The 24,478-nt window shown below is 39.8% G+C and overlaps 2 protein-coding genes and 2 long non-coding RNA genes across 4 annotated transcripts; 2 read left to right on the top strand and 2 right to left on the bottom strand.

Annotated features, from left to right (window-relative positions):
* Window positions 1-383: 383 nt before the first annotated feature.
* LOC145437200 (ubiquitin thioesterase OTU1-like) lies at window positions 384-4,359 on the top strand. Its single transcript, XM_080314386.1, has one exon. It carries the CDS (start codon window positions 1,533-1,535, stop codon window positions 2,427-2,429), a length of 897 nt encoding a protein of 298 aa, XP_080170512.1. The 5' UTR covers window positions 384-1,532; the 3' UTR covers window positions 2,430-4,359.
* Window positions 4,360-9,908: 5,549 nt separating this feature from the next.
* LOC145437199 (uncharacterized) lies at window positions 9,909-12,201 on the top strand. The gene is made up of 2 exons (XR_013914613.1): window positions 9,909-10,062; window positions 10,688-12,201. It is a non-coding gene; the product is annotated as an uncharacterized LOC145437199 (long non-coding RNA).
* LOC145437198 (uncharacterized) lies at window positions 12,194-12,801 on the bottom strand. Its single transcript, XR_013914612.1, has 2 exons — window positions 12,638-12,801; window positions 12,194-12,573 (listed from the first exon to the last, which is right to left on the bottom strand). It is a non-coding gene; the product is annotated as an uncharacterized LOC145437198 (long non-coding RNA).
* A 936-nt stretch (window positions 12,802-13,737) lies between these two features.
* Window positions 13,738-16,636, bottom strand: LOC145437197 (uncharacterized). Its single transcript, XM_080314385.1, has 6 exons — window positions 16,055-16,636; window positions 15,682-15,756; window positions 15,559-15,609; window positions 15,418-15,492; window positions 15,136-15,186; window positions 13,738-13,989 (listed from the first exon to the last, which is right to left on the bottom strand). Exons 1-6 carry the CDS (start codon window positions 16,377-16,379, stop codon window positions 13,742-13,744), a joined length of 825 nt encoding a protein of 274 aa, XP_080170511.1. The 5' UTR covers window positions 16,380-16,636; the 3' UTR covers window positions 13,738-13,741.
* Window positions 16,637-24,478: the final 7,842 nt, after the last annotated feature.

The following is a 24,478-nucleotide window of genomic DNA, read 5'->3' as shown; positions in this document are numbered from 1 at the left end:
GTAAATGAGCTATTTTGACAATTAGAGAGTTGTTCAATTTGTTATGTTGTATAAATTGATCTATTCTATCATGCAGGACAAAAATTACTGATTTTTGGTTGACATCCCAAAATGTAACTCATTAAACCCAGAAACCACTGAAGCGTAACAACAATATTTCAGCGGTCTCTCTCTCGTTTCTGTCTGTTTCAAAATTTTTGTAAATGGTGTCATATGAAAGCTGTTAGAACAAAGAATTTCCATAAAATTAGTAACATGCTGGAGTTTGTCTCAAGGTAACACAGCAACTAGAATATCAAACATCATTTTATGGAAAATCACTACATTTTCATGACCTGAAATATACCCAGTTTTCAAAACTTTGTAAGTGAATATTAGATAAAAACTTATTTTCTAAGGAATCTATGTTACAACAGCTTTCATTTGCCACCCTTCATAACTTTTTTCATGTAGACAGAAATGAGAGGGAGACTCCTGAAATATTGTCATGCTTGAGTGATTTCCAGAGGTACCGTCTTTTAACTTGAAATAAATTCTGGGCCGTGCACCAAAAATCACTAATTTCGCACTTGAATGATAGAATAGATCAATTTAAACAACATAACAAAGTGAACAACACTCTAAGGTCATAGTAGCTCATTTACAGACAATTCCAAATATACTTAAAAACAGCCCTTCAATTTCACGGTTGAATGGGCATGAAAAGCCTGTTTTTCATCATGCGATAACTTTGAAACTACTGAAGTAATTCCTTTCAAATAAATTGCGATTTAGTGAGCTATACTTCATGATGTTTTGAGCCAAATTTCAGCAAAATCTGACACTATGTGGTGACGAAATCCATTTTTTTGGTTGATCTGACATGGAATTACCCTTCTGCTAGTCATTTATTGACTGGATTGTCGTCTCGTAATGTTCGAAATGAAGCTGTATGAACTTGAGTCTTGTTTTTATCGCACATTCGTCTTTTAGAAGTACTTGCATTGAATAGTTGATATGAGCGACTCACAGGTGTAATTTTTAGTACCATAATATTGTGTAAATGTGTTTTTACTTCAACCTGTAATGCAGGCTCGCATAGTGAACATGTTGGGATATTCTGTTGAAATATCAATCATTTGGGTACCACGTTCCAATACCAGTAACTTTATGTTGGAAATTTGAAATTGAACTAATTCATAGGAGCCTGTTCAAATTGATATCAACGGAGACAAATATTGGTTGAATCTGTTGTTGTATGAATTTTCCCATCCATACTATATCCTTAATTTAAAAATTTGACACACAGCTCAGTTCATCGTCTTTGCAAATCAAATATAATATTTCATAGGCTATCATTGTGTTTATGTAGGTGTAATATGTATCCGTCCGACTATTTAGTTCTGCTTATAACGATTTCGGTGTTTATTCATTAGAAAAAACACTGTCGATGTTGCCGATTTGTGCAATAAAATTTCCATCTCAAATTTGATTTTTTTTTACATGTATGTCTCTCCAAGTCACTAACTTCTTAGATTATAATTACTTCACAAATGTCAGCCCTTCGTTTACGGTGCAAGACTGAAACCGGGACACATGTCATTACCGGGCTGTCTACCGCATCCCTGCTTTCTGATTTGATGACGGAAATTGAGAAGACGACCAGCGTACCTTCATGTTCGCAACGCATACTCTCCGGATACCCTCCAAAGGCTTTGAACTTACAAGACTGCTTGTGCACGTTACAATCCCTCTCAGTGAAGTCAGGAGATACATTTACTGTTGTTAATAAAGACCCGGTTAAATGTAACACACAAGAGAACACAGAAGCTGAAAAACGACCTTCCGTCAAAAGGAAAGAAGTTCCCGCCGACAATTCGTGTCTATTTTACAGTGTTTTCTATGTCATCAACAACGGATTTTTAAATTACGATAAAGCGAAAGAGCTCCGCGGAAAAATTGCTTATAAAGTGATGACGGAACCGGAACGATATTCTGACGCCGTCCTCGGGAAGTCGCAGGATGAATACAGTGCCTGGATACAGAGCGATACGTCCTGGGGCGGTGCGATAGAACTCTCGATTTTATCCGAGATATACCAAATTCAAATTGCAGCTATCGATGTCAAAACTTCAAGACTCGATATATACGGACAAGATAAATCGCACTCAAGTAGGGTATACCTCATCTACGATGGGATACATTATGACCCACTCTACTTCGACCCTTGCGATCCTCAATTTTCAGCGCAAACATTATTTTCTGTCAACGACGACCGTATTTTAACACAAGTTCTAGAATTAGGAGATGAAGCCAGAAAGGCACGGCAGTATACGGACACTGCTAACTTCACTCTTGTCTGCATCACGTGTCAGAAGAAACTGAAGGGTCAGGCGGAAGCGCAAGCCCACGGAAAAGAGACTGGCCACAAAAACTTTTCGGAATGCTAGCAAATATGTATCTCGTACTTTCGGAATATTGACACTGTCAATGGGTTTCGTGTTATCTCCCTCACATTCTACCGTGGTTTCAGAATGTAACCCCCACTTTTAATGCAAGTTTTATTGTGCGACCCAGGACCTACTATGAGATAATTGAGACGGTCCGTGGACATATGAGCATGCGACATTACAGCATGCGAGACTTCGGCATGCGACAATTTGGCATGCGACACATGAGCATGTGGGTTAAATTACGGGTTAGGGGTAGGTTAGGGTTGTATTTATGGTTGGGTTAGGGTTAGGCTTTAGGTTAGGCTAGGTTAGGTTAGGTTAGGTTATGTTTCGGGTTAGGGTAAGTTTTTGGGTTATAAAGTCACATGCTGAAGTGACGCATGCTGATGTGTTCCATGCTGAACTGTCGTTTTCCATTGTGTCGCATGCTCATATGTTGGGCAACCAATTGAGACATGACCAAACAAATGTTCGACGGATTAATGAGAAAAGAAACAATGTATAGGCCTACTCATACAATTTACTGTTAATGCGAAAGTTGAGTTTGCATATTAGATTATCACGTCAAGTCTAGGCCTGATCGGCGTGATATTCATGCTCGGGGAAATACCCAGAAATACCTAAAATTAAGGTAGGCCAACACATATTTTCAACCAATCGCCATATGTAACAGCGTCAGTATTCCAAAAGTGTTTTATTTTAACCTATAAAACCCAATTTGAAGACTGCTGGTATTCCATAACAAACAAATGCAGCCTTCCATGACGTATTGAATAGAAAACTGTAACATTTAGAGATATTTTGTGATCGTGACCCTACTGAAATAGCTTCACGACGCACTGATTGGATAGCACTGCCCTAAACTTCATGTTAAAGGTACGTTTTTCATGTTAATTCAGCTAGCGGTATATTCACGCAATCTAATATTTATGTCCTGTTGCAACAAATATTATACAGTATGTTACGTTCAATGCCTTGTAGTGGGAGAGGCGGTACACCAGCTGTGTGCCGTCAGTGTAACATTTCAACGTCAAATCCATGCTTTTTCTTCATGTAAAGTTCATAATATCTGGAATCTAATGTGATATGATGTGTACGCGGTATATATGTCATATATTTATCAGCTGGTAACAAGTAGTTACAGGTAGCAAATCGTTGTTTCATGTTGTTTTTTTCAATCCGTCATTGAATACTTGACATTCGGACACTAGACGACCATTAACGGAGTCGATATGCACTGCAACATGAGGTGAATTCAAAATACTAATGAAAGGTTCGCGTTCGAATAAGCCATTTACAAATTAATGAATTATCTGTGAATCTTGAAGAAATTACAAGATTTCCACTGGAGTAATAATTTAGGTTTCGACATGCGCGATTTGGCGGACAGCTATGCAAGGATCTGGAACTTGTCCAGTCGTTCACGTTGAGTGCACCATACTGGAACCAATACTGCAAGTCAACAATTTACATTAAATGTAATGTTTGAAAAATTCCATTTCGGCATCAGCAATATAACATGGCTCAAGTCACACATCAATATTGTAGTGATGCAATTACGCAAATATAAACAATGATACTTTTTTCCTTCCACTACCGAAATATCGGATTCTTATCGTAATGGATATGCAATAGTAGGATGCATCATCCTGCGATAGTAGCATATTGCATGGTTTTAACAAATTTTGTTTGATAGAACGAACATGGTTGAACAAAAGTCAATTGTACTTGTTTCGATACAATTTTCTATACACGTTTTGTTAGTTTTTATTTTAGTCCCAATCCGCGCATTTGTAAAGGAAATGGGCCTAGTCCCATCTTGGCATTTATTCTTGAATGATATCGTTTGTATTCAGCTGTGTACTGTACTGCGCTTTTCAGGAGCACTGTACATAAAAATGAAATTTTTTGAAAATATGGAACATTTGTATGTGTATTGTGTATAAGAGTGCGATAAGTCAATGGCAGATATGATCAATCTGGTCGTCTATGTTGCTACTAGTATAAAAGGAAAATTATTGAGGATAATTTATACTCAATTGCAAGTATATCAGAAGCGAGAAATCCGGCATGCCAAAACTAGTTCAAATAGAAGTAAAAAACCAGAGGTTGGTGAATGCCAGGGTTTGTCATTCTATGCTGTAGAATGAGACGTGGCGTCGCACGGTTGGTCAGTTACCAGTGCCAGTTATCAAAATTGCAAGACGGATCTCGATGACTTAAGCTGAATGAAAATTGGCGATAAAAATGGGTGTGATTTTCGGAATCATGATCAATCAATCAATCAGGTTTATTAATATTTTCATCGTTTCAAAACATCACAACACTGCGATACAATGAAAAGATAGGAAAGTGTCGAAACAACTTGCAGTAGCCTTTAAGATCAGACACCCACCTTGGCCTAGGCGAAGTAAATATGAGGCATGCACACTGAATGAAAAGTAATGCAGAGAATATAAGACGCAAGCGACAAAATGAGGCGGCATGTGGCGGAGGGCGAGGTCGATGTTAGGTCGTGGTCCGGTAATCCTGAAGACTGCTAGTATTAATTTAGAAGAAATTGCTTGTATTTCGACTTGAATTCGGACATGCTCGACGACTGTCGGATAGTCGGCGAGCTACTGATCCACAATTGGGGTCCGGCGCAGAGATGCCACTGAGATATTTTGAAAAAACCCAGATTTGGACGTTGAAAAACCCCAGATCCTATATTTCACACAAATTGCTATGATATAGCTGTAAAACAGTGACTGAGAGTCATCAATGACAGTTATACGGACATAGAAGAAGTTTTAGCCCTTGATATTGGAATTGGAATCCCAACTGTTCATTTTCATACTATATATTTTGCTCAGTTAAATGAGAAAATCCATCGAAACATGGTGTTTTCCTCTCGACACATTGCTACGGGGCATTCGGTATGGGGGGTCAATATGTAGTTTATTATATATTCGAAACAATGCTAATCCCCATCTATGATGAGGATGATTTTAGGGTAGTGACTGTGAGCTGACCAGATCGATTAAAAATAGCTTGCGATTCATTAAACCTGGGACAAGCACTTTTATCTGGGATGTTTAGTCGAAAAAGAAACTGCCAAATCATGGAATTAAGTGTACATTTGAATTCAACAAACTCCTCTCCCTCCGAATAACTTGCCCGGGTGCCCAAACTGTTTCTTTGAGTGTCCCTGTTGAAAGTGAATACACTCTGATGTCAACATGGTAAATTAGTTAGATCAACATTTGGTCTTTCCATGTTCATTAATTGCATACTTTACAGCAGTTACATACTATTTCCTGACACACTCGAATTTGTTGCAGCGCTAGCATTCAAGTCCTAAAAATCGTTTTGAATTGCAAGACAAATGCTCCAGAGTTGCCTTGTGAAAATGACTTTCTGCGACCTAGTAGTCAGTATTCAATGAAGCTCTCTCATCACGCCAAGACCTCTCATTCTAATAGTAAATGGGTCTCTTTAGACTCTGCCGTTTCAATCACAGTAGAATCCGTCGACATTATACGATCTTACTAAGCTAATAATAAATTTTGCGCCGTAAAATTGACCTGACAAATATGATGTTGAAAAAAACCCAGATTTCAAGCACAAAAACCCAGAAACCCAGGTGATGCTCGAAAAACCCAGATCTGGGTGGAAAAACCCAGGAGTGGCATCTCTGGTCCGGCGTACTTGATAGAGCCGTCGTACCGGTGCCGCTTCATCCGGTTGTCACGGCAATTTCAGTTATCCGAAACTTTCAACCACCGTGGAACCCGCGCAAGTAGCAGAATCTCATCATTGGTTTATTAGCAATTTTTATCAGTTCAATACACCACAAAAATGCGATACAGTGAATAGACAGGAAGATGTCGAAGCGACTTGGAGTAGTCTATGGAATCTGACCCCCACCTTGGCCCTAAACCACAGTACTACTTGGAAAAAGTAAAAGTAGGCCCTTCGTTACTCACTACCTCTTGGGAATTGTAAGACACAATTCCGAGGGACTGAACCGACTTCGCCACTCGAAAGTGGGAAGTTTTCACTACATTTGTCGTCGATTCCAATGTTCACGGAAATACGAACAGTTAAGCCGTTTCCATCAAGCCCCGAACTACTGCTATCTCCGGCTAAGCAAATTTGCGTGATCCCAATGCGCAGATGCATTGTGGGTGCTCGGTTAATCGATTTAGTACAGGGGCTTATGGAAAAGCGGTCAGTGTTTGAATATATTTGATTCGTGTTGGTTCTGTAGTATTGTATGCGTATAGAGCTTTGAATGACTAATTATTCTAACATTCAGGATTTGTTTCAGCCCAATATCTCGTGTCAGTATATTGATATTCTGTGTAATTCGACATGTCGAAGATAGTACGTTCATCAGGTGGTAGTGGTAGCCTTTGCTGTGCCTATGGGTGTAGTAAAAGGCGGAAGAAGATATCCAGTGAGTCGTATGGGAGAAGTAATAGTAACGGCTGTAGTGATGAAGAGTCGATGGTAAAGCGTCGATACCCCAGAAATTTTCACCGGTAAGTGAATAACAGAATAAGCATAGCAGCCAGACATGCCCAGATCAGTCACAGTTGTAATGAACAGGTCATGGTAAAGTGATAGCAGAACATTTAGTTGCAGCTATATGAATGAAATGACCAGACCAGACTACCAGCAGAAATCCGTGTCACCATATCCTCTATGTAATGTTCATCATCAATATCTGTAATAATCTGTAATAATGTCCATCTCACTCTTCGTATTTTGTCCATGATCGAGTACAAGCAGTTCGGCCAATAATCAGTTTAGTATTCAATTCTTGCTTATGCTATGTAGGCAAGAGTAGGAATACAAGGAAAAGATTCAATTAATGGCCTAGATGGGTTTTCATCAGCATAGTTAAAACAGGATATCTTTTTCAGATGCTAAACAAATACTGTGGAATTTGCAAATTCCATAGTCGAGTTCATCTTCAGTCCTTATAGCTTTGTGCGAAACTGTCAATTTATTTATTCAAAACTATTTTTCAAGGTTTACCTTTGAACTGCTTTAGCTTTAAAAGGCTGCGTCAATCTTGAATACAATAGCCTATGGAGTGAAAAGTGGCAGATGTATAATTTTATCAGACAAGTTATTTTATGTCCCTTCTGCTTTTATCATAGCTCATAACAAAGAATTGACTATTTAGTGTGCTTTGCTTCATACAATGCTCCATATAATGCAGCTTTCCTACTAATGAATCGCTGAAAGGAAGATGGTTAGAAAGCATGAAAAGAAAAAACTGGGTCCCATCAAGATCGTCAGTTATCTGCTCCGATCATTTTCCGGAAAGTGCCATTTACCATGTGGGCCAGTTGATACGTTTGAGGGAGAATGCGGTGCCAACGAGATTTCTGAACTTTCCGAAATATATTAGGTCAAAGGTACAGTAGATGAGTAGACATTTATATATTTACTTCTAAAGTTAAGTTTATATAAGTATACCCTTACCCTAGCCTCTGTTGATGTGAAATTCGTGAATTTCAGGCTTCCAACAAACGGCAAGCAAGACCAGCAACACTTCAAGTATCCAAGTAATTTTAGTCCTAGTCAAATGCTCAAACTCATCAGAAACCGCCTAGCAGAATGGGTACTTTGCTAGATGGGAGTGGTCAGCAAATTTGGTCTTTTAAATTGCAACTTCGATCAGAATTGGTTCGTTTATTGTACCTCGTTCGCAGATATTAAGCCCTAACTTATCCCACATTTTACTTTCAGATCACCCTCAATTACGTCGAGGGTGACGTCAAGTCAATAACAATTAATTAATATATTTCTGTTTCTATTTTTTTTATGTTACTTATTTTAATAGAAAAATCATTCATAACCTTGTGTTTCTCATGACTGAAGCTAGTGTTTCTGAAAACGAAAGTTTGGGTACTAGACAGTACAGCGCGGTATTTCGTGTGATCCCAGAAATGGTTGATCGAAAGCCAGGTTGTAATGTATCGTCTTGTAGGGAAGAAAGGGATCAGGTAGGCAGCAACTGCGTGATCCCAGAAATGGTTGATCCGAAAATGCACCAGGTAGGAATGCTTCATCTAGCAACGAAAGGTGGGTGGGTGTAGATTTTGTAGATTACCTCAGGTCGTTGCGTTACCTTGCTATCTTTTCAATCATCGATGATAAACTCCGAGTGCAGATTGTTGTAACCAACATAGCGTCAATTTCAGTGAGTACTAGGCAATTCTACCCCGATCTAAATACGGACTCATGCATTCATCTTGTATCTCTCATTTAATGATATAAATATATTATTTCTCTCATTTGATCACCTCTGCAGAAATCGCTAACCCATATTGCTACACATAACTCACATATCCTCACTTTCACTTTCTACGATTTATTTCGACTACTTTGACACAATGAATAAGTAGAATAACAATTAGATCGTATAACTTTGATTGTAGCTGTGCCTTTGTCATGTCACATGATGCTGAATTTTCCTCCGCCAGTGGTATTCATAGCCACCACGTAGCTGGCAGCGATAGCATTGACATCAGCGCCATTGTAGTGAGAAGATTTTGAATCGAGGCCAGACTGATTCTGAGGCAGTCTCCGGTAATAACTTGAAGCTGGTGGTCATAGTCATATATGCTTTTACTACCTATGGATACAGTACCTGGGAAATAACAACAAAACTGACAATATCCATTGCAATCATTTGATAGCTTGGTAATTATTTATACTTGAGATGTGCCTGTTTGCTGGTTTTCAAGATTTGTAAGAATAGTAAATTACAGTGTGTGCTTGCAACAACAATTCGAGGACGCAGTACATGAAACTGAAGCTATAATGAGTATAAAGACAACATCAGCAAGCTCCCTCAGGATTAATGGCATCATATCCAAATCAAATTGCCATACACAGTACCTGAAACTGTAGGGATAGAGAAGACAACATTATCAAGCTCCCTTAGGATTAACGGTATCATATCCAAATCGAATTATCAATGCCATGACAATTGACTTATCCCAGTAATTGTGAAAACAGCACTCAAGGCCGGCAGGAATTTCTGAGCAGAAGCATATGTTTATTTACCTGGATACAACGAGTTAAGCAATCTACATCAGGAAGATATTTGCGAATGAATGCATACAATGACACATATATAACCTTATCTTGTCCGAACCATCGAAATCGATATGTCCAGGCCAAAGAGTAATCAAAACAGTCACATCAACCAACCTTTTCTGCCTTGACTACCAGCTTAACGCGCAACCATCAACTTAACCCAAAGATGGCGGCCAATTGATCACGCAAATATCGCGAGTAACGCACTCCAGTGTTTATATAGCTCAGTGGTTTCCATGTGCAGGTTTCGTTGGCAGAGTGACCATATATGGGCATAGCTTTCATGACTCAGCATAATTACTCTGCCAAGTGTTTGCCCCTATCGGTTGGCGGTTGGCAGAGTAATTTACGGTTGGCAGAGTGTCTTGCTCAAGCGGTGCGCATCTCGTATTCCCAATGTTGTCTCCAGCGGAGACAATTGAAGCGTAGCCATTTTGTTTCCTTGGCTACCTACTCGTCGGAAGTTTTACCTGGGCGCTTATGCGTTTACGCATTGTACCTTCATAAAACTGGCTAGTAATCAGGAACTGTTAGTTATCAGCCGTCCATCTTTTGAAATTGCGTTTATACTAAACCATTTATTCCTATAGCTTACAGATTATAACATCGGGGGATTGTGGGAATAGAATAAGAAGTACGATATAGGAACAGCAACAGGAGTCAGGAGATAACTCAGATCTCAGAACAGCAGTTTGCTTTAGAAGTAAGATTCACAACTCTGAACTAATATCACTGATCACTAGGTGATCCTTCTAAATTTCTTATCCATATGCATTTTCACATCCATGTACTGGTGATTCCAAGATAATGTCGGGGGGGGGTCAGTCGGTCAGGTGTGCTGTGCTTATAAGTTATCAGCTTATGGCTGTACAAAACGTTTGAAAGCAGTATCGAGTTTGGCAGGAGTTATAGCGAGGGTAGTGGGGACGATGAAACACAGTTTATTTAAGCGTCGAAATCCACTTACTTTTCATCTGTGAGATTTTAGCATTGATCAGGGAGACAATTTTTATCCAACACTTTGCTTGAAGCCAGCCTGACAATTTGGAAATTTTTCTATGTACAGATACATGAACAGATGATTGTATTATGAAATAGTTTGCAGCTGAAGGAATGCTCAAGAACACCTGATTATTACTATGGTATGTGTTCAGTTTCCAAAGCAATGATGCTCTGAAGAACGAATGGATTAAAGACATCAAGAGAGAAAATTGGAAGCCCTCAAAATATTAAAGGATCTGCTCCAAAGAATGGAAAGAGCTCTCAAACAATGGAAAAAGCAAGAAAGAGCCGCGGCATCAAGACTAACATCGAAAGGAACTGTGACATCGAGCACTAGGCCAAGGTGGATTCCAGTTTGAGAAACTGCAACTGGTCGTTCGGCATGCTCCTATCCGTGTGTCATGTTCAGATGAAACTATATATAATCTGACGGCCTGACTTTTCCATGCTTAGTAGCAATTTGGTCGAAAAGCTGTCACAGACCCAATGAAATCGTCTCGAGACCCTCACTTAAATAGGGGGTGGAATTTCTACAGAAATCATTTATATATAATTATACATACATACATCTAGCTAAAAATCGCCAAAAGAAAATACAATTATAAAGAACTAGTTCCATCTACCATAAAAATCTTGAAACCTCGTGAACCCAGTGTATCTTCCGATACAACCATAAAGCTGGATTTCCCCCAAAAGATTTCAAAATCCCCCCCGGCTTGGAATCACTCAGTTGGATCTTAATTTTGAAAAATTTCCAATTGAAAAGTTTGTTGCAGTTGAGTTTTTGAGTTTAATCGCCTCAGTTTTTTGCAGCGAATATTTCATCAAATTTGTTTTAAACACATAGTTTATCCGGCAAAAAGGATAGGTGACTTTTCTACTTATATTGACCGCGAGCTCAAGTGTTAGCTGATTACACAGATTCAGCATTTCTGTTCATTTGTAATCAGCTAATTGTTGATTCTGCATTATCCCTTAATCCACACCAACATAAAAATAAATACGAGAAAATTTTCAAGATTTCAAAAAATATTGTCACTTATGACATAGCTACGGATGGATATGCACCGTTGCTGATATCTGTACACGATCATAACTTTTTTCTTTCGGTGCATCAGTGAAGATTAATATTAGTGATTTCCCGATGGCATCAGCTGTCAGCAACTACCTTCCGAATGACTTGGATAGTTTCCCATACTTTCTGTTCCAAAAGTGGCAGGCTCACTAGGCTGGTATTTCAGGACGACTCTATTTTGACATTCTTAATTGACGTATATATTTTGTCGATTTCGTGAATTGACCATGTTGACAATCGGCAACTATATGGACTACACCAGGAATTATTTCAGTAGCATCAATGTCAACATGTTTCTTTCTTGGCTAGTTCTGTTTTGAATGAAAGGGTTCAGCATTCCTGACGCTCAAGCAATATACATGAATTAGATTTGTTGTTCTGTTTCTGATATTTTGGTTTTACAGGGTACCATAGTCAATGACAAGTCTATTTGGTCATCTCAATCTGCAAGAAACTGATTATCCTTCTTTATTTCGGTGGCACAAAAGACTGGCATATCTCCGGCAATGTTGAAAACTATTTATGAAATTTCCCAGTTAAACCATACTCTTTCTATGTGGATCGCTAAAATAAAAGTACCGTATATCACAATGATCTCGTTGATATATTTCTGATGCATAGAACCGTAAAGTGCAATTACAGTTTAATAACTATGGCAAAATCATGGACAGGGCAGGGCAGAAGCAGCTTAGGTTTAGATAACTTCTTGAGACAGCAAACTTGCTTTGTTCCAGTACTCGCAAGCTAACATCACCGAAGGCGATTAGCATCACTGCTACTCAAGATTGCTTCACGTTGAGTTTGATGTAGTCAGAAGTTGGTCGTTGAAATATTCGCGTCAGCATGTCGTTGCAATGCAGTATCCCTTGAATTTACACACGAGTCTTCACCGTTTTCCATCCATCTATGGATGGATACGGAAGTCGCAAATGCAATCCATGGCGTCATTCAAGGCTGACATACCTGTTAGAAAGAGTATACTATAGTTTATGAATATGGTCTGTGTTAGTTTTGTGATAAAACATACTTATTCCAGAAGAAAATCCCACGAAAAGCGTAAAAACACGGAGAATACCAATAGTTCACCATAAGCACCAGTGCGCAAGTAGGTAGCCAGAGCTGTTTTTCAATTTTCTCGGCCGTCACGGTAAGTTGCGCACTCCAGTGTTTATATAGCTCAGTGGTCTTGCTCCGCTCTTGGCTACGGTCGTCTGTTTACTATCGCAGTCACTGGGGCGTTTCTTGTGTATCGAGGATCAGCGGGAATCTGGACTTTATGGGCCGTATGCACCAACATTGAACACGTTCAAGTCTGATCGTCTGTTCGCTCGAACATAACTCAAACGAAACATCAGTTCAAAATATCTCGCGATGCACCATCAATATTTAAACGCCGTTCAGACGAACTGATGATCATTGAGACGAGCTAACGTTCAGTAAATAGATGCTCAATTCGTACCCTGAAAAGCTACTCAAGGTCGACCGAATAGTAAACATAGCAAGGTTTTTGTGGAACTCAGGTCACTCAGCTGTCGCTAGCGCGTTATCTATTTCAATGATGATAACATTCATGAGTTTCCGGCGGTAGTTTTTAACATCATTTAGTCAAAAGCGCTTACCAACATCAACGTGATGCCCTTGTCAAGTGCCAAACATTTCCATAACTTACGATGCGACCAGAAGCCAGCAGTTGAAAGGCTTGTATAATGTATACCTGAACGGTTCCTGGAAAAGTTTTAAAGCCTTCATGATGCACTCTTGTTAGAATAAGTTGTGTAACTTTGCACAAGGATCAATTTCTTGTTACCAATGAATTTGATACCTTTCATTACCAATGCAAAACCACCTCGATAGTGACAGTGTTCGCTGACATCAATCTCTCCGCCCCTTCCCTACTGAATGATTATGCTGGCGATGAAACTATAATCAAACTCAAATATACTTGCTTCACTTCTGTTGAGACCTAGTTAGGTACCAAGGCAGTCAGAGACCATCTTGTCCCTAACCCAACCAACGCTATGAGGCTGTTGGTGAGCCCCAATTCCTGATAAACTCATTTACTTGCAAAATATATTTTGAAAACGAAACACTGTAACAAAGAAATCAAGCAAAGTATATCCTATCCAATACTTCAGCTTTCACCATTCAGCGACCTAAAATAGATAATAAACATGTATGGATTGTTAACACGTGGGCCTGAGGAATCGTACTTTATCTTCAAATCAAGATATCGCATCTTCTTTGCAAAGTATGCTGCCTTTCTCTCGTCATTAATTTGCAAAAATCTTTTTTTTACTTCATAATACGAAGTTTTGGCAGCCTCTTCCCGCCTGGCAATCGTCAATAATTCGCCACGCGTTTTTGACTTTCCACCTTCCTCTGAAATGCAAGGGAAAATTGAGTTTACCAAAATTCTATATCGCTTATACATAGATAGGTGGTATTGAACATCTCCAATAAGCTTTGCATTAGCATTCAGACAGTTTTATGAGAACATGGCGGATTATTTGAGCATTGCTGAATTATTAGACGATAACGATGCAGTTGAAAGACCACTGGTTGATTACAGTGACCACTTCAGAGGATTCGAGGACGAGAAATTTCGAAAGCGGTTCCGGCTCACCAAAAGTCAAGCAATTAATTTATTAGAAATATTGAATGATGATTTGTCATTCAGCAGCCACAGAAATCATCCGATACCCCCACACATCAGGCTTTTAACTGCCATGAGGTTTTTCGCAACAGGAAACTTCCAAATAACTGATGGCGATTTGATGGAGATCCATCAAACCTCTGTCTGCCGTATTGTCAAGGAAGTATCCAGGGCAATAGCTTCAAAGAAATCGCAATTTATGCACTTCCCTTCAACAAGGCAGGAGCTGCAACAACAAAAAAATGCCTTCTTTTCAGAGCATGGCTTTCCGAATGTGATCGGGTTAATTGACGGCACACATATTAAAATTATATCTCCAGGAGGTGAAAATGCCGAGGTATACAGGAATAGAAAAGGGGTATTCTCCATCAATGTTATGTTGACTTGCAATTCTGAAATGAAATTCACCTCTATTTCCTGTCGGTGGCCAGGCTCCTGTCACGACAGCCGAATCTATCGGAATTCGTTACTGAGTCAGAATATCAAAGGGGTGGATGGACTGTTACTAGGAGATGCGGGGTATCCATGCCTACCAGAGTTGATGACGCCTATACCAAACCCGCAGGGGGTAGGAGAACAGAGATATAATAATGCTCATCGATTGACAAGATCAAAAATAGAGCGCAGCTTCGGGGTGTTGAAAAGGCGATTTCCATGTGTTTCTACAACACTCAGAACTAAATTGGAGAATAGTCTAACCATCATAGTTGCCGTTGTGTGTCTGCACAACTACCTTATCACAGAAGCAGATATTGAGCCTGAGATGGATGTATTCAGCGATGACACACCAGATATCTACAATGGGGCCGTAAGCATGAGAGGACACAGCGTGCGATCTCAAATAGTTCGAGAGTATTTTCAGTGAGCCTTACTTGCTTTTTGCACAACGGCAGCTTTGACTTCATGTTCTCTGTTCTTGACATCTTTGAAAAAAATTACATTCAAGATGGGAGAAAATCAATAGAGTGTTTAAACTACGACGTTGTCAACAGTTTTGTTCGTACTCAGGCATAAGCAGGCTAGGCTAGTACTAAATCAATTCCAATTTAAGTGAAAGATAAAGGACTTTAAGGAAAAGTAATCACAAGATAAAAGACTTGGCTAATCCTACTCAGCCCAGATCTGGTTACTGTGTCACAACATTGGTACGGTACCTGATTGATTCATAGCTGTTGAAGGACAGTACTCTTCAAGATCAATCACCACTTGTTGAGTACTGGTTCCGGCACCTAAATGAGGAATAAAAATTTTGAATTATTAAGTTTAAATTATAAAAATAACCAGATGTCTCTCACCAGTAGAATTCATCGCAAAATGAATTGCTTGTATTGCATCGCGGCTATCATCTTTAAAATTATGTAAGATTAATAATTACAGAGAGAACAGTATTGTAGCAGCTAATATATATTGTTTGCTACCTCTCTGAGTTTCATCCAACAATGAATCATCATCAAAAGGATTGTTGAGTGCTGCAATTTGACTGTACACCAGAGCTGAAACACGAGTGATCATAAGTTTTCTAATGCTGCTATTACACAATGTACACTTATGGGCATTTCATGCAGTGTGCACGACTAGAACAGTAGCCTAAGAGCACGACCGATACCAGATTTCTGAGTCGATATCAACAAAACCGATAACTATAGGCTAACTGACATGTATATTGCAACAAATTAAACATTCATATTCGCAGTTGTCAGTTGTAAATCTTTGAGTGATTAAACTGCGAATATGGATGTTTAGTTTGTTGCAATACAGTTAATACACGATATGTATGTCTGCAGGTCTTACCATGAACCTTCTCATTTGTTGGAGTATCTGGTTCTGGGGGCGGTCCACCTCCTGTTTTTAGTACCTCAAACCTTTGTACTCTGTACTTATCCTTGGCGCGATTTTGCATATTGTGCCAAGCAGCCTTTAATTGCTTCGTACTTCTTTTTTCGGAAGCCTCCGAGTTGAACTCCTCGCAAACTATTTCCCAATGCTTATTCTTGGCGATGTTTGATTGCGTTTTGGAATCTTTATTCAAAAGCACAGCTCTATGTTTTTCCACCAGTTTATAAAGTGTCTCTTTATCAATCTCACTAAAATTTTTCGTTCGAGCTGAATCTGTCATTTTTCTAACAAAACAAAACTATGCATTAATATTTGAGGCATAATCCCTACAACTTCTGCTGCAACTCCTGAATCGACAACCTACGCCATTAGCAAGCAAATCAACTTTTCGGTTCTATCTTTCAAACAGGCCCATCATACTAAATTCTGCACTATAGTACTTCATATCAAACTCATAACAGTTACATATAAGAGGATTCAGCAAATCATGACATACCGCGACCAGCATGATGCCGCTTAGTGCTTTTCATTTGGCCAATATGGAATTGGTGTCTCGTGCACATGAAGAATTCTACTGACTGCACACAGATGTGACACTGAAAACCGTCTTGGCACAACAAATATATTACGGTACGCTAAACGTGCCGGGATTCCAATCCGGTCATTTGAGCTATGACAATGTACTGTAATATCGGCAGTACTGTTGTAGCTTCAATGATGGTGAGATACTTCAAACTTTATAGGGAAGAAGCCTCATCAATTGCAACCTACAGGCTGCTTCGAAAACTGTACACAAGACGACAGACTTGATCATAATTTTCACTTATTTGTGACTCGGAAGTCTTGATCTCGAAACTTCAATGTAACTTCATTACCGTACCACGAGGCAGTCATGGATTTCCTGATTTACCGCTACTCGCTAATACCGGTATACCGATCCACTAACAGTAAACTGTAAGCCATTCAGCCTTGCATTGGTGAAACTCTACTTCTGGGTTAGGATATACATAAAATATATTCATACAGCTTAGAAAGTCTGCTAATTCACGGAAATATAGAAAACTTGCGCACCTAAGTCTTCAACATGAGCCAATTTACAGTCAACTAGTCGCGAGAAACGGGAGACCACGATCCGCGATGACCAAGCCAAAGCCCTGAACTACGTTTAAACAACCTCGAGCGGTTGTTTACTTTTCGATCAAATTCGGCGCCAGTGAACACTAGATCATTGACGTTTCGGTGATGGTGCTTTGGAAATATCTCCTGAACCACTGTTTGAGCTCCAGTTTGGGTTCAAAACACGTTGGTGCATACAACCCTATTATTGATAGACGTATTACTTCATTGTTAGTTAACAAAACAGAATGATTTGAAATCAGCCTGGAGTTGCCGGTGATGTATCAATCGCAGCAGGACGCCATGCAATTTTGTGGTGCGAGTGGACTGTGTTATCGAGTATACTATAGGAAGGCACGCCAGGAACGTCAGCTTCCATTATTGATATCCCCGCGCGTTATTCGTGGTAATTCTTCATATTTTCTGTGTATGTGGTACCGGTATCGCGGTATGTAGGATGTATACTGTATAGCAGGGGTCACCAACCCGGTGCCCGCGGGCACCAGGTAGCCCGCGAGGACTAGATGAGTAGCCCGCGAGCCCGTTCTAAAAAAAGGTGGAATAGCAGCATTTACTATAATATTCGTCAGATTATTACCAGTGATCTTTTAAATATATAGATTGATTGATTCAGCTATTCTTGTTTCAAATACACTAACATGTAACTTACATATATAAACACTTAAAAATATCCTCAATTACAATTAGTAATATATAGATGTATGTGATAGAATCACCGGCAGAAATTGAAGATACGCCGCATTGCCTATACAGTATACACATACAGGCGACATGACGGTCTTCTTGAAATGGCGGGGGTTCCGTTATGATAGCTCGACGTCCAGGACAATGCCAAAGTAGTAAACAATATTACTATTCGGAGTTAGATGGCCGTGAAGTACTAGCAGATTTTTAATATATGTATACCCATTACGTATTGCATCTTTTGACACAGCTTGTTTCTGTTACACTCAACGCAGTTTAGTATACCAGGTTTCTAACTTTATGTAATCGTTGCTGCTGTCCGATATAATGAAATCTTGTCATTTCTGGATGCTGAACAGTTGGAGATTAAAATTCACAAATCCTGTTTTTTCAAAACCTAATCCTAATCCATGCTCATCTCTGGTGTATATTGAATATTGAATATACTGTTCAATTGTATATTGAAGTTCCGTACCTCAAAGAAGCTGTTCAAAAACAAACACAAAACACGCCTAATCAATGCACATCTGGAACACTCACTCAGAATTGCAGTGTCAAAGTTACATACCAGAGTACAGCGCACTAGTTGATATCATACAATGCCAGGCTTCCCACTGACTGCTATAGAAACAGATAACATAATGTCCAGTCCTGCCCAGTGCTATGAATATCAAAGCGGAAATACAGTGTGGCACGGGTAAACGGCGGGAGTAAATAGTAGCCCATCGCTTCAATCATTACGCAAAAGTAGCCCTCGGTTGCAAAAAGGTTGGTGACCCCTGCTGTATAGCTTATTACCGGTACTCATTTTTTTTATAATGCAGGGACAGTACTTCAAGGAACGCCAAGAGAAGGAAATTGGAATCTGGGAGAATAATAAAGGCCCTAAAAGTGCTAAGCGACGACCTCGATGAACAGCTCGAATTCTTGAAGGAGTGGGCGGAATAACATTTGCAACAAATTGCCAGCATGTCAGCATGTGGAATGTGGATGACGCAGCCCATAGTCCGCCTTCACGACTCCTGGCATCTATTTCGATTCAGGATATGTTTGGATGGATCAAAGACTGATGCTTTGCTGAATTGGTGATTTCGTTATTAAAAAACAAAATATTCGAAACATGCAAACAGAGACAAATTTGTAGCCTATAAAATTATAGTCAGTTGAAAGGATAGGCAGCAATGGTTCGGCGATCTTCGCTACATCGGCGGTATTTGGTAGGACTCATCTACAACAATCCTCGGCGGGATATCAACGTTGCTGATTTAAACACTGTCATGATATTATCCATAGCTATACGCTGTAGCACCCTACAGCAAAAGTTCCTGTTGGAGGATTGCCGCTGTATAGGCCTTGTTCACCACTCCGCGGGTATCTTGACAGAAACATCTTTAAAAGCTATAGAATTCCACAAATTATTTAGCAGGTAGCCTACTTCATTGTCGATATCCTCCAGCACGAACTTTCCACCGCTAAGTACCGGTACCGATTGTCAATTTTTGTTCAGCGAAGTTTATCGGCCGCTGATCAAGTACTGTGTACAACTGTCCATGGAAACGCGGCCACGATTCCTTGGCTCAGCCAATGCGGGCTAAGCCAAGTAGTGGCCGCACATGGAAACGACTCAAGTGCGTCTCTATAGCGACTGGCCGCCGACTTGCGAATTATGGACCTGTCAATTATTATTACAAATCAACTGCTCTTCAAAGACGTCTATAAAGATTTACAGGCAGAAGTATTTCCGTAAATGCCAACTCAATGACCAGCAGAGGTATAATAATAATCGTTGGGTTATATTTTTTTATCTGAACAAGTCACACACAATGTACGTACAATGCGATAAGACACAAGCGACTTTCATGGTACGGGATTGGCGCCAAGGGCAAATCCAGGATCGTAGGATTCAGCCTACCTGCGACTGTATAAGTTAATTGCTTTGTCAAAAAATAATTTTTACGGTTGGTAACAAGTGGAATGAATTTCAACGAACGAGTAGATACATCGCCTAGGCCAGGTGGGCGTCTGATTTCGAAGACTACTCCGACACCATCCCAGGGTCGCAATAACTCGAGTCACGATTTTCTGATGACTCGAGTCATTTTCTCAAACTACGGAAATGACTCGACTCGAGTCAATCTGTGTATTGACTAGACTTGGACTCGAATCATTTCGCATGACTCGAACCAAGTCATGACTCGAGACTCAGACGGCCAAGACCGACATTTCATTGTAATTTCGAAGAATAGTAAAGTAACCACACTATTGGGATTTTGTCTATTGGTAGGCTACTGAGTAGCCTACTTGAAAATACGACCATCAGCAACTGCAGTGGCATGCCAAGGTGGGCGTCATGATTTCAAAGACTACTCCAAGTCGTTTCGACACCTTCCTATCTTTACGTTGTATCGCAGTCTTGTGGTGTTTTGAAATGATGAAAACATTAATAAACTGATGATACTGATTATGATGATGAAAATATTAATAACTGATACTGAAGTGAGGAAAATTAGCATATAAGAAATGCACCAAACAGAGTTCCAAAAAGTGGGTTTAACTAGGGTCACCATATTTTGAGAATCTGAAGAGGACACTTTTTCAAAATTTTCAGACTTACAATACCATTGTAGTATATATTCATATTGAAATGAACCCGAATATTTTCGTCTGACACTCATCAGGGATAGGCCTAATCGTCAGCAACTAGTAGAGAATTGAAAAGAACATTGTACATCAACAATCGTACAATACCGGAGTAAAATCCTGAAAAATTGGTAAATTTATTCCGACATTTGTAGTTGGTTGACTAAAAAGAAAAATGTCATCACTTTCCTTAGACACCATATTTACCCACTTTTTACTTCAACTTGGTGTTGACTAAAAAAAAGACCCGCCGGAACGTTACTTGAGTACTCTCAGTTGAAATTTAACATACGTTTAACCAAAATTTTCAAAAAAGAAGACAAATTCTCAAAAAAGAGGACATTTGGGCGTCATCCGTGGACACTTTTGAAAATGTCAAAAAAGAAGACAAATCCTCATGAAAGAGGACGTATGGTAACCCTAGTTTAACAAGACTTCAACTGGAAACTGAGCAGTCAACACAATGGCTCGGAATCGAGTCATAATACCATGACTCGGACTCGACGCCATATGCTCGCTGACTCGGTGGTGAATTGAAAATGATTCGACTTGACTCGAGTCAGAACTATAAAAGTGAGATTGACTACAACTCTGCACTTTCCTATCTTTCATTGTATCGCAGTCTTGTAGTGTATTGAAATGATGAAATTTTAAGCAACAAATTGAATTGAATTGAATGTGTGTATGTATATATAATATATATATGCATGCTCATTGCTCAGAAACGCCAATCTGAAGGTTTCGCCAATAGTATCGAGTTTTTCGTGTCATAAAACCCATGATAATATATTTAACTTCTTCTTTTCCGGTGTGAGAGGCTGATGATTGAAATTGAACTGGTATCACTGTCCAGCAAAGTCATGTGAGTATAATAGCCGTAGGCGTAGCCTACTGTTGTCGCATCCAAATAAGGCAGGCTATACGACAAATGATATGCGTGCTGTCATAATTCCCCACATCTGCTCTATTGATTCTTATCGCCATCATTAGAACTAACAGTACGAATATTAAATAGCGGAAAGAGAACAGATTTTTGGGAATTAGCTCGATCAGAATCCTAGCTACCGAGGATATACATTATGCAATAATGTATCTATATAAGTGGTCTCCTACTCAAATTTGCTCGCGAGCCAATTTCCTATAGTTTTTGGTGACGTAAAGGGCCGCAGCATCAGAGAGAGAGAGAGAGAGAGAGTCTTTATTTTCATCGAACCAAAATACATAACAAACGGCAGTGATGGTGGTACAGAAAATATGCGTGCACAGTATTCGGTATTAGATAGGAATGATCGATAAGACCGTGAAGGTCATCTAGTCTGATCACACCAGCATCAAACAGGTACACTTGACTCTGAACAGTCTGGCTGTAAAGAAATGTTTAGTTAAAGGAAAATAGAAAAAAATTAAACAATGGTGGCAAATGATCAATGAAGCAATGTCTGGGCGAGGTAGGGCAACAGTGTTAGTGTAACGACAAGAGGTGATCAAGTAGGGCTTTTTTGAATCTATTATCAATTGGGTATTCGATGTCCATTCAAGTAAGCCTTATTTCACGGGACCTTTCAGAATGACATTCCAGCACACCCATCGAGAAAATGTGATTTACTATGTAGAAATCCTCGCCTGGCACGAAAAACATCACGTTTTTAAATAATTGAACAAAATTGATTTTGCATTGGACGGACAAAATATTATCGCGGGCTGCGTCTTTCAGAGCACTCATATAAGAATACGAAGCCTAGTGCAGGCATTAGAAGCATATTTAATAAAATAAACTATATAGCGCATGTAATATAAGTGTTGGAAACAAATTATATTATCCATGTACAATGTACATTGCACACAGGGCCGTAACAGCACTTCGTCAGCCCCCCCCAAAACTTTGGTCTTGGGCCCCCCATAGGGTTATAGACCGAACTTCTGGTGGGCTTCGCCCCCCAGACCCCCCTCCCGCGATACACTGTTTCCCACTATTCATCTTACACTTTGGGACTTTGTTTAGTGAATCAGTTTTTGTCGCCTAAGCGCGCGAAGCGCGGAAAATTTATGATTTCATCAGTCAGTATGATCGGGAATTGCGTATTTGTTATCAATTTTTATCTTCTCTCTGCTGACGTAATCAGATTTGCCGGTATAGCTGAGTGAGGTGTGTTTGAAAAGGTAGGACCACTCAATAATAATTAAACAGCACCTCGTCAGGCACCCATCACGTTGTTCGCGTTTGTCACGAAATTATCTGTACTGTATTGTGAGCCGAGCGAAAGCGACGCGCGAAAATTTTCGATAATTTATGATAAAATCGGTCAATCAGATCGGTGATTGCATATATATTATGCTATCAATTTATTGTCCTCTCTACTCACTTAATTATATTTACCGGTTGAGCTGAGTGAAGTGTCTTGAAAACGGGAGGGCCCGTAAATATTGATTAAACATCTTCGGACGGGCGGACCCGTTGATATGACTTCGTTATGGTGTTATTTCGTGACTTCCAGTCTGCTATATCAAAAAATATAGAATCGCCCAAACGTAGGCTTCTAAACTAAGAGACGCACACGATTTCAAATTGGTATTTCTTCACTGGCATAAAATTTTCCCCAGCGGGATGGTAATTGTCTCGTGAGGTTCAGATTGCAAAGACAGGAACATTCGGCGCCAGTCATTCAGGAGCCTATATGGACAATTAAACCTATATGTATTTTGTATAGCCTATATACCGAAGTTTTCGGTCTGCATACGGGCATAGACCTTTTCGGCCAAGCTTTTCTCGCTACCGATCGTTCTGGCACACTTCTTGGAGTCGCATGTTATATGGCCTAAAACTTGATTGTATGTCTTGGTGGGCCGTGGCGCGGTAATGGCCCAATATCCAATAATATAGAAAAATGGCTGCTTGAATTCGCGCGCAGCGGCAGTTACGGTGCTGATTGCACATTGTACAAATTGTACAATGTACATTGTTCACAATTCGGTCAATGGACTGCTACGTGATATGCGAAACAAACAACATGAATACTGAATCAGCTCATTTGGCCTTAGCCATAACGCGATCCAAATGATATGAATGGTAGAATCAGTATCCACTATCCAGTCGTCAAATTCCCTTTTACAGTCAATAGCATATTGTTGCTTGCACAGCACAGCAAATTCTTCGAAGAGCTCTCATCAGCGAATGGTCCGCGGTAGAGTGTCGATACATTGGCTAACGGAAGAAAAGTTACGTCATCCCTCTCCTTCCTATCCAGATTTTAAATTGGGTCACGCTATATTACCGGTTATTGATAGAAGAACTGACCGCTGACCCAGATTGAAGATGCGTCATGTCGAAAAAAATATCTCGCTCGCCGGTCACTGAGTTCATTGTATTTTAACGCGCCGAGAGATATCACGAGACCTCGGAGTCATTCGAGGGCATTTGATCAGCCGAAGTGCGATTTAGTGGAGTTGCGAGCGCATTGATTGCAGCACATCGGATGCTGTCACGTGAGAGCAAGTAACCAGCTGCAAAAGCAACCCAACCCCCAAGGCGTAACAGTGGGCTTGGCTGCACTGAGCCGTGAACTGCAAGTAAACACCTTCAAAGTCCGATTCTGCATATTCATGATCAGTGTCATATGATGTTATTTGTGAGACAGCTGTGGCTTCGATAGTCGATCGATTTCGTCTGACATCTGCATGAGGACTGAGGAGCGATGTAGCGTTTACCATATGGTAGTAAGTTAATTCTTTGAAATGAGGGTTATAAAGTAGACGAATAGGTTACAATTGCAGCAGTCGATAACTTCAGGTTTTACTGTGCATAGCTATGTCAGAAACTGGTCTTGGTCATTGGCATAGCAGAAGAGTAAGATAAATTTCTTCCAGCCAGTCGTGTAATTGAAAAATCATTGTCAAGTTTTATGGAACATGAATTATTAT

Source organism: Botryllus schlosseri, chromosome 4 (genome assembly GCF_051294905.1).
Source record: "Botryllus schlosseri isolate E-star chromosome 4, Bs_hap1, whole genome shotgun sequence".
Classification (NCBI taxonomy): Eukaryota; Metazoa; Chordata; class Ascidiacea; order Stolidobranchia; family Styelidae; genus Botryllus; species Botryllus schlosseri.
This window is presented reverse-complemented; position numbering and strand designations above follow the sequence as displayed.

Excerpts from the sequence above, each read along its gene's own strand:
- LOC145437200 (XM_080314386.1), top strand. The coding sequence starts at position 1,533 with ATGTCAGCCCTTCGTTTACGGTGCAAGACTGAAACCGGGACACATGTC.
- LOC145437197 (XM_080314385.1), bottom strand. The coding sequence starts at position 16,379 with ATGACAGATTCAGCTCGAACGAAAAATTTTAGTGAGATTGATAAAGAG. Across the intron at positions 15,757-16,054 it reads AACAAATGAGAAGGTTCATG|CTCTGGTGTACAGTCAAATT; the intron begins GTAAGACCTGCA and ends CTCGTGTTTCAG. Across the intron at positions 13,990-15,135 it reads TGCCGTTGTGCAAAAAGCAA|AGGAAGGTGGAAAGTCAAAA; the intron begins GTAAGGCTCACT and ends CTTGCATTTCAG.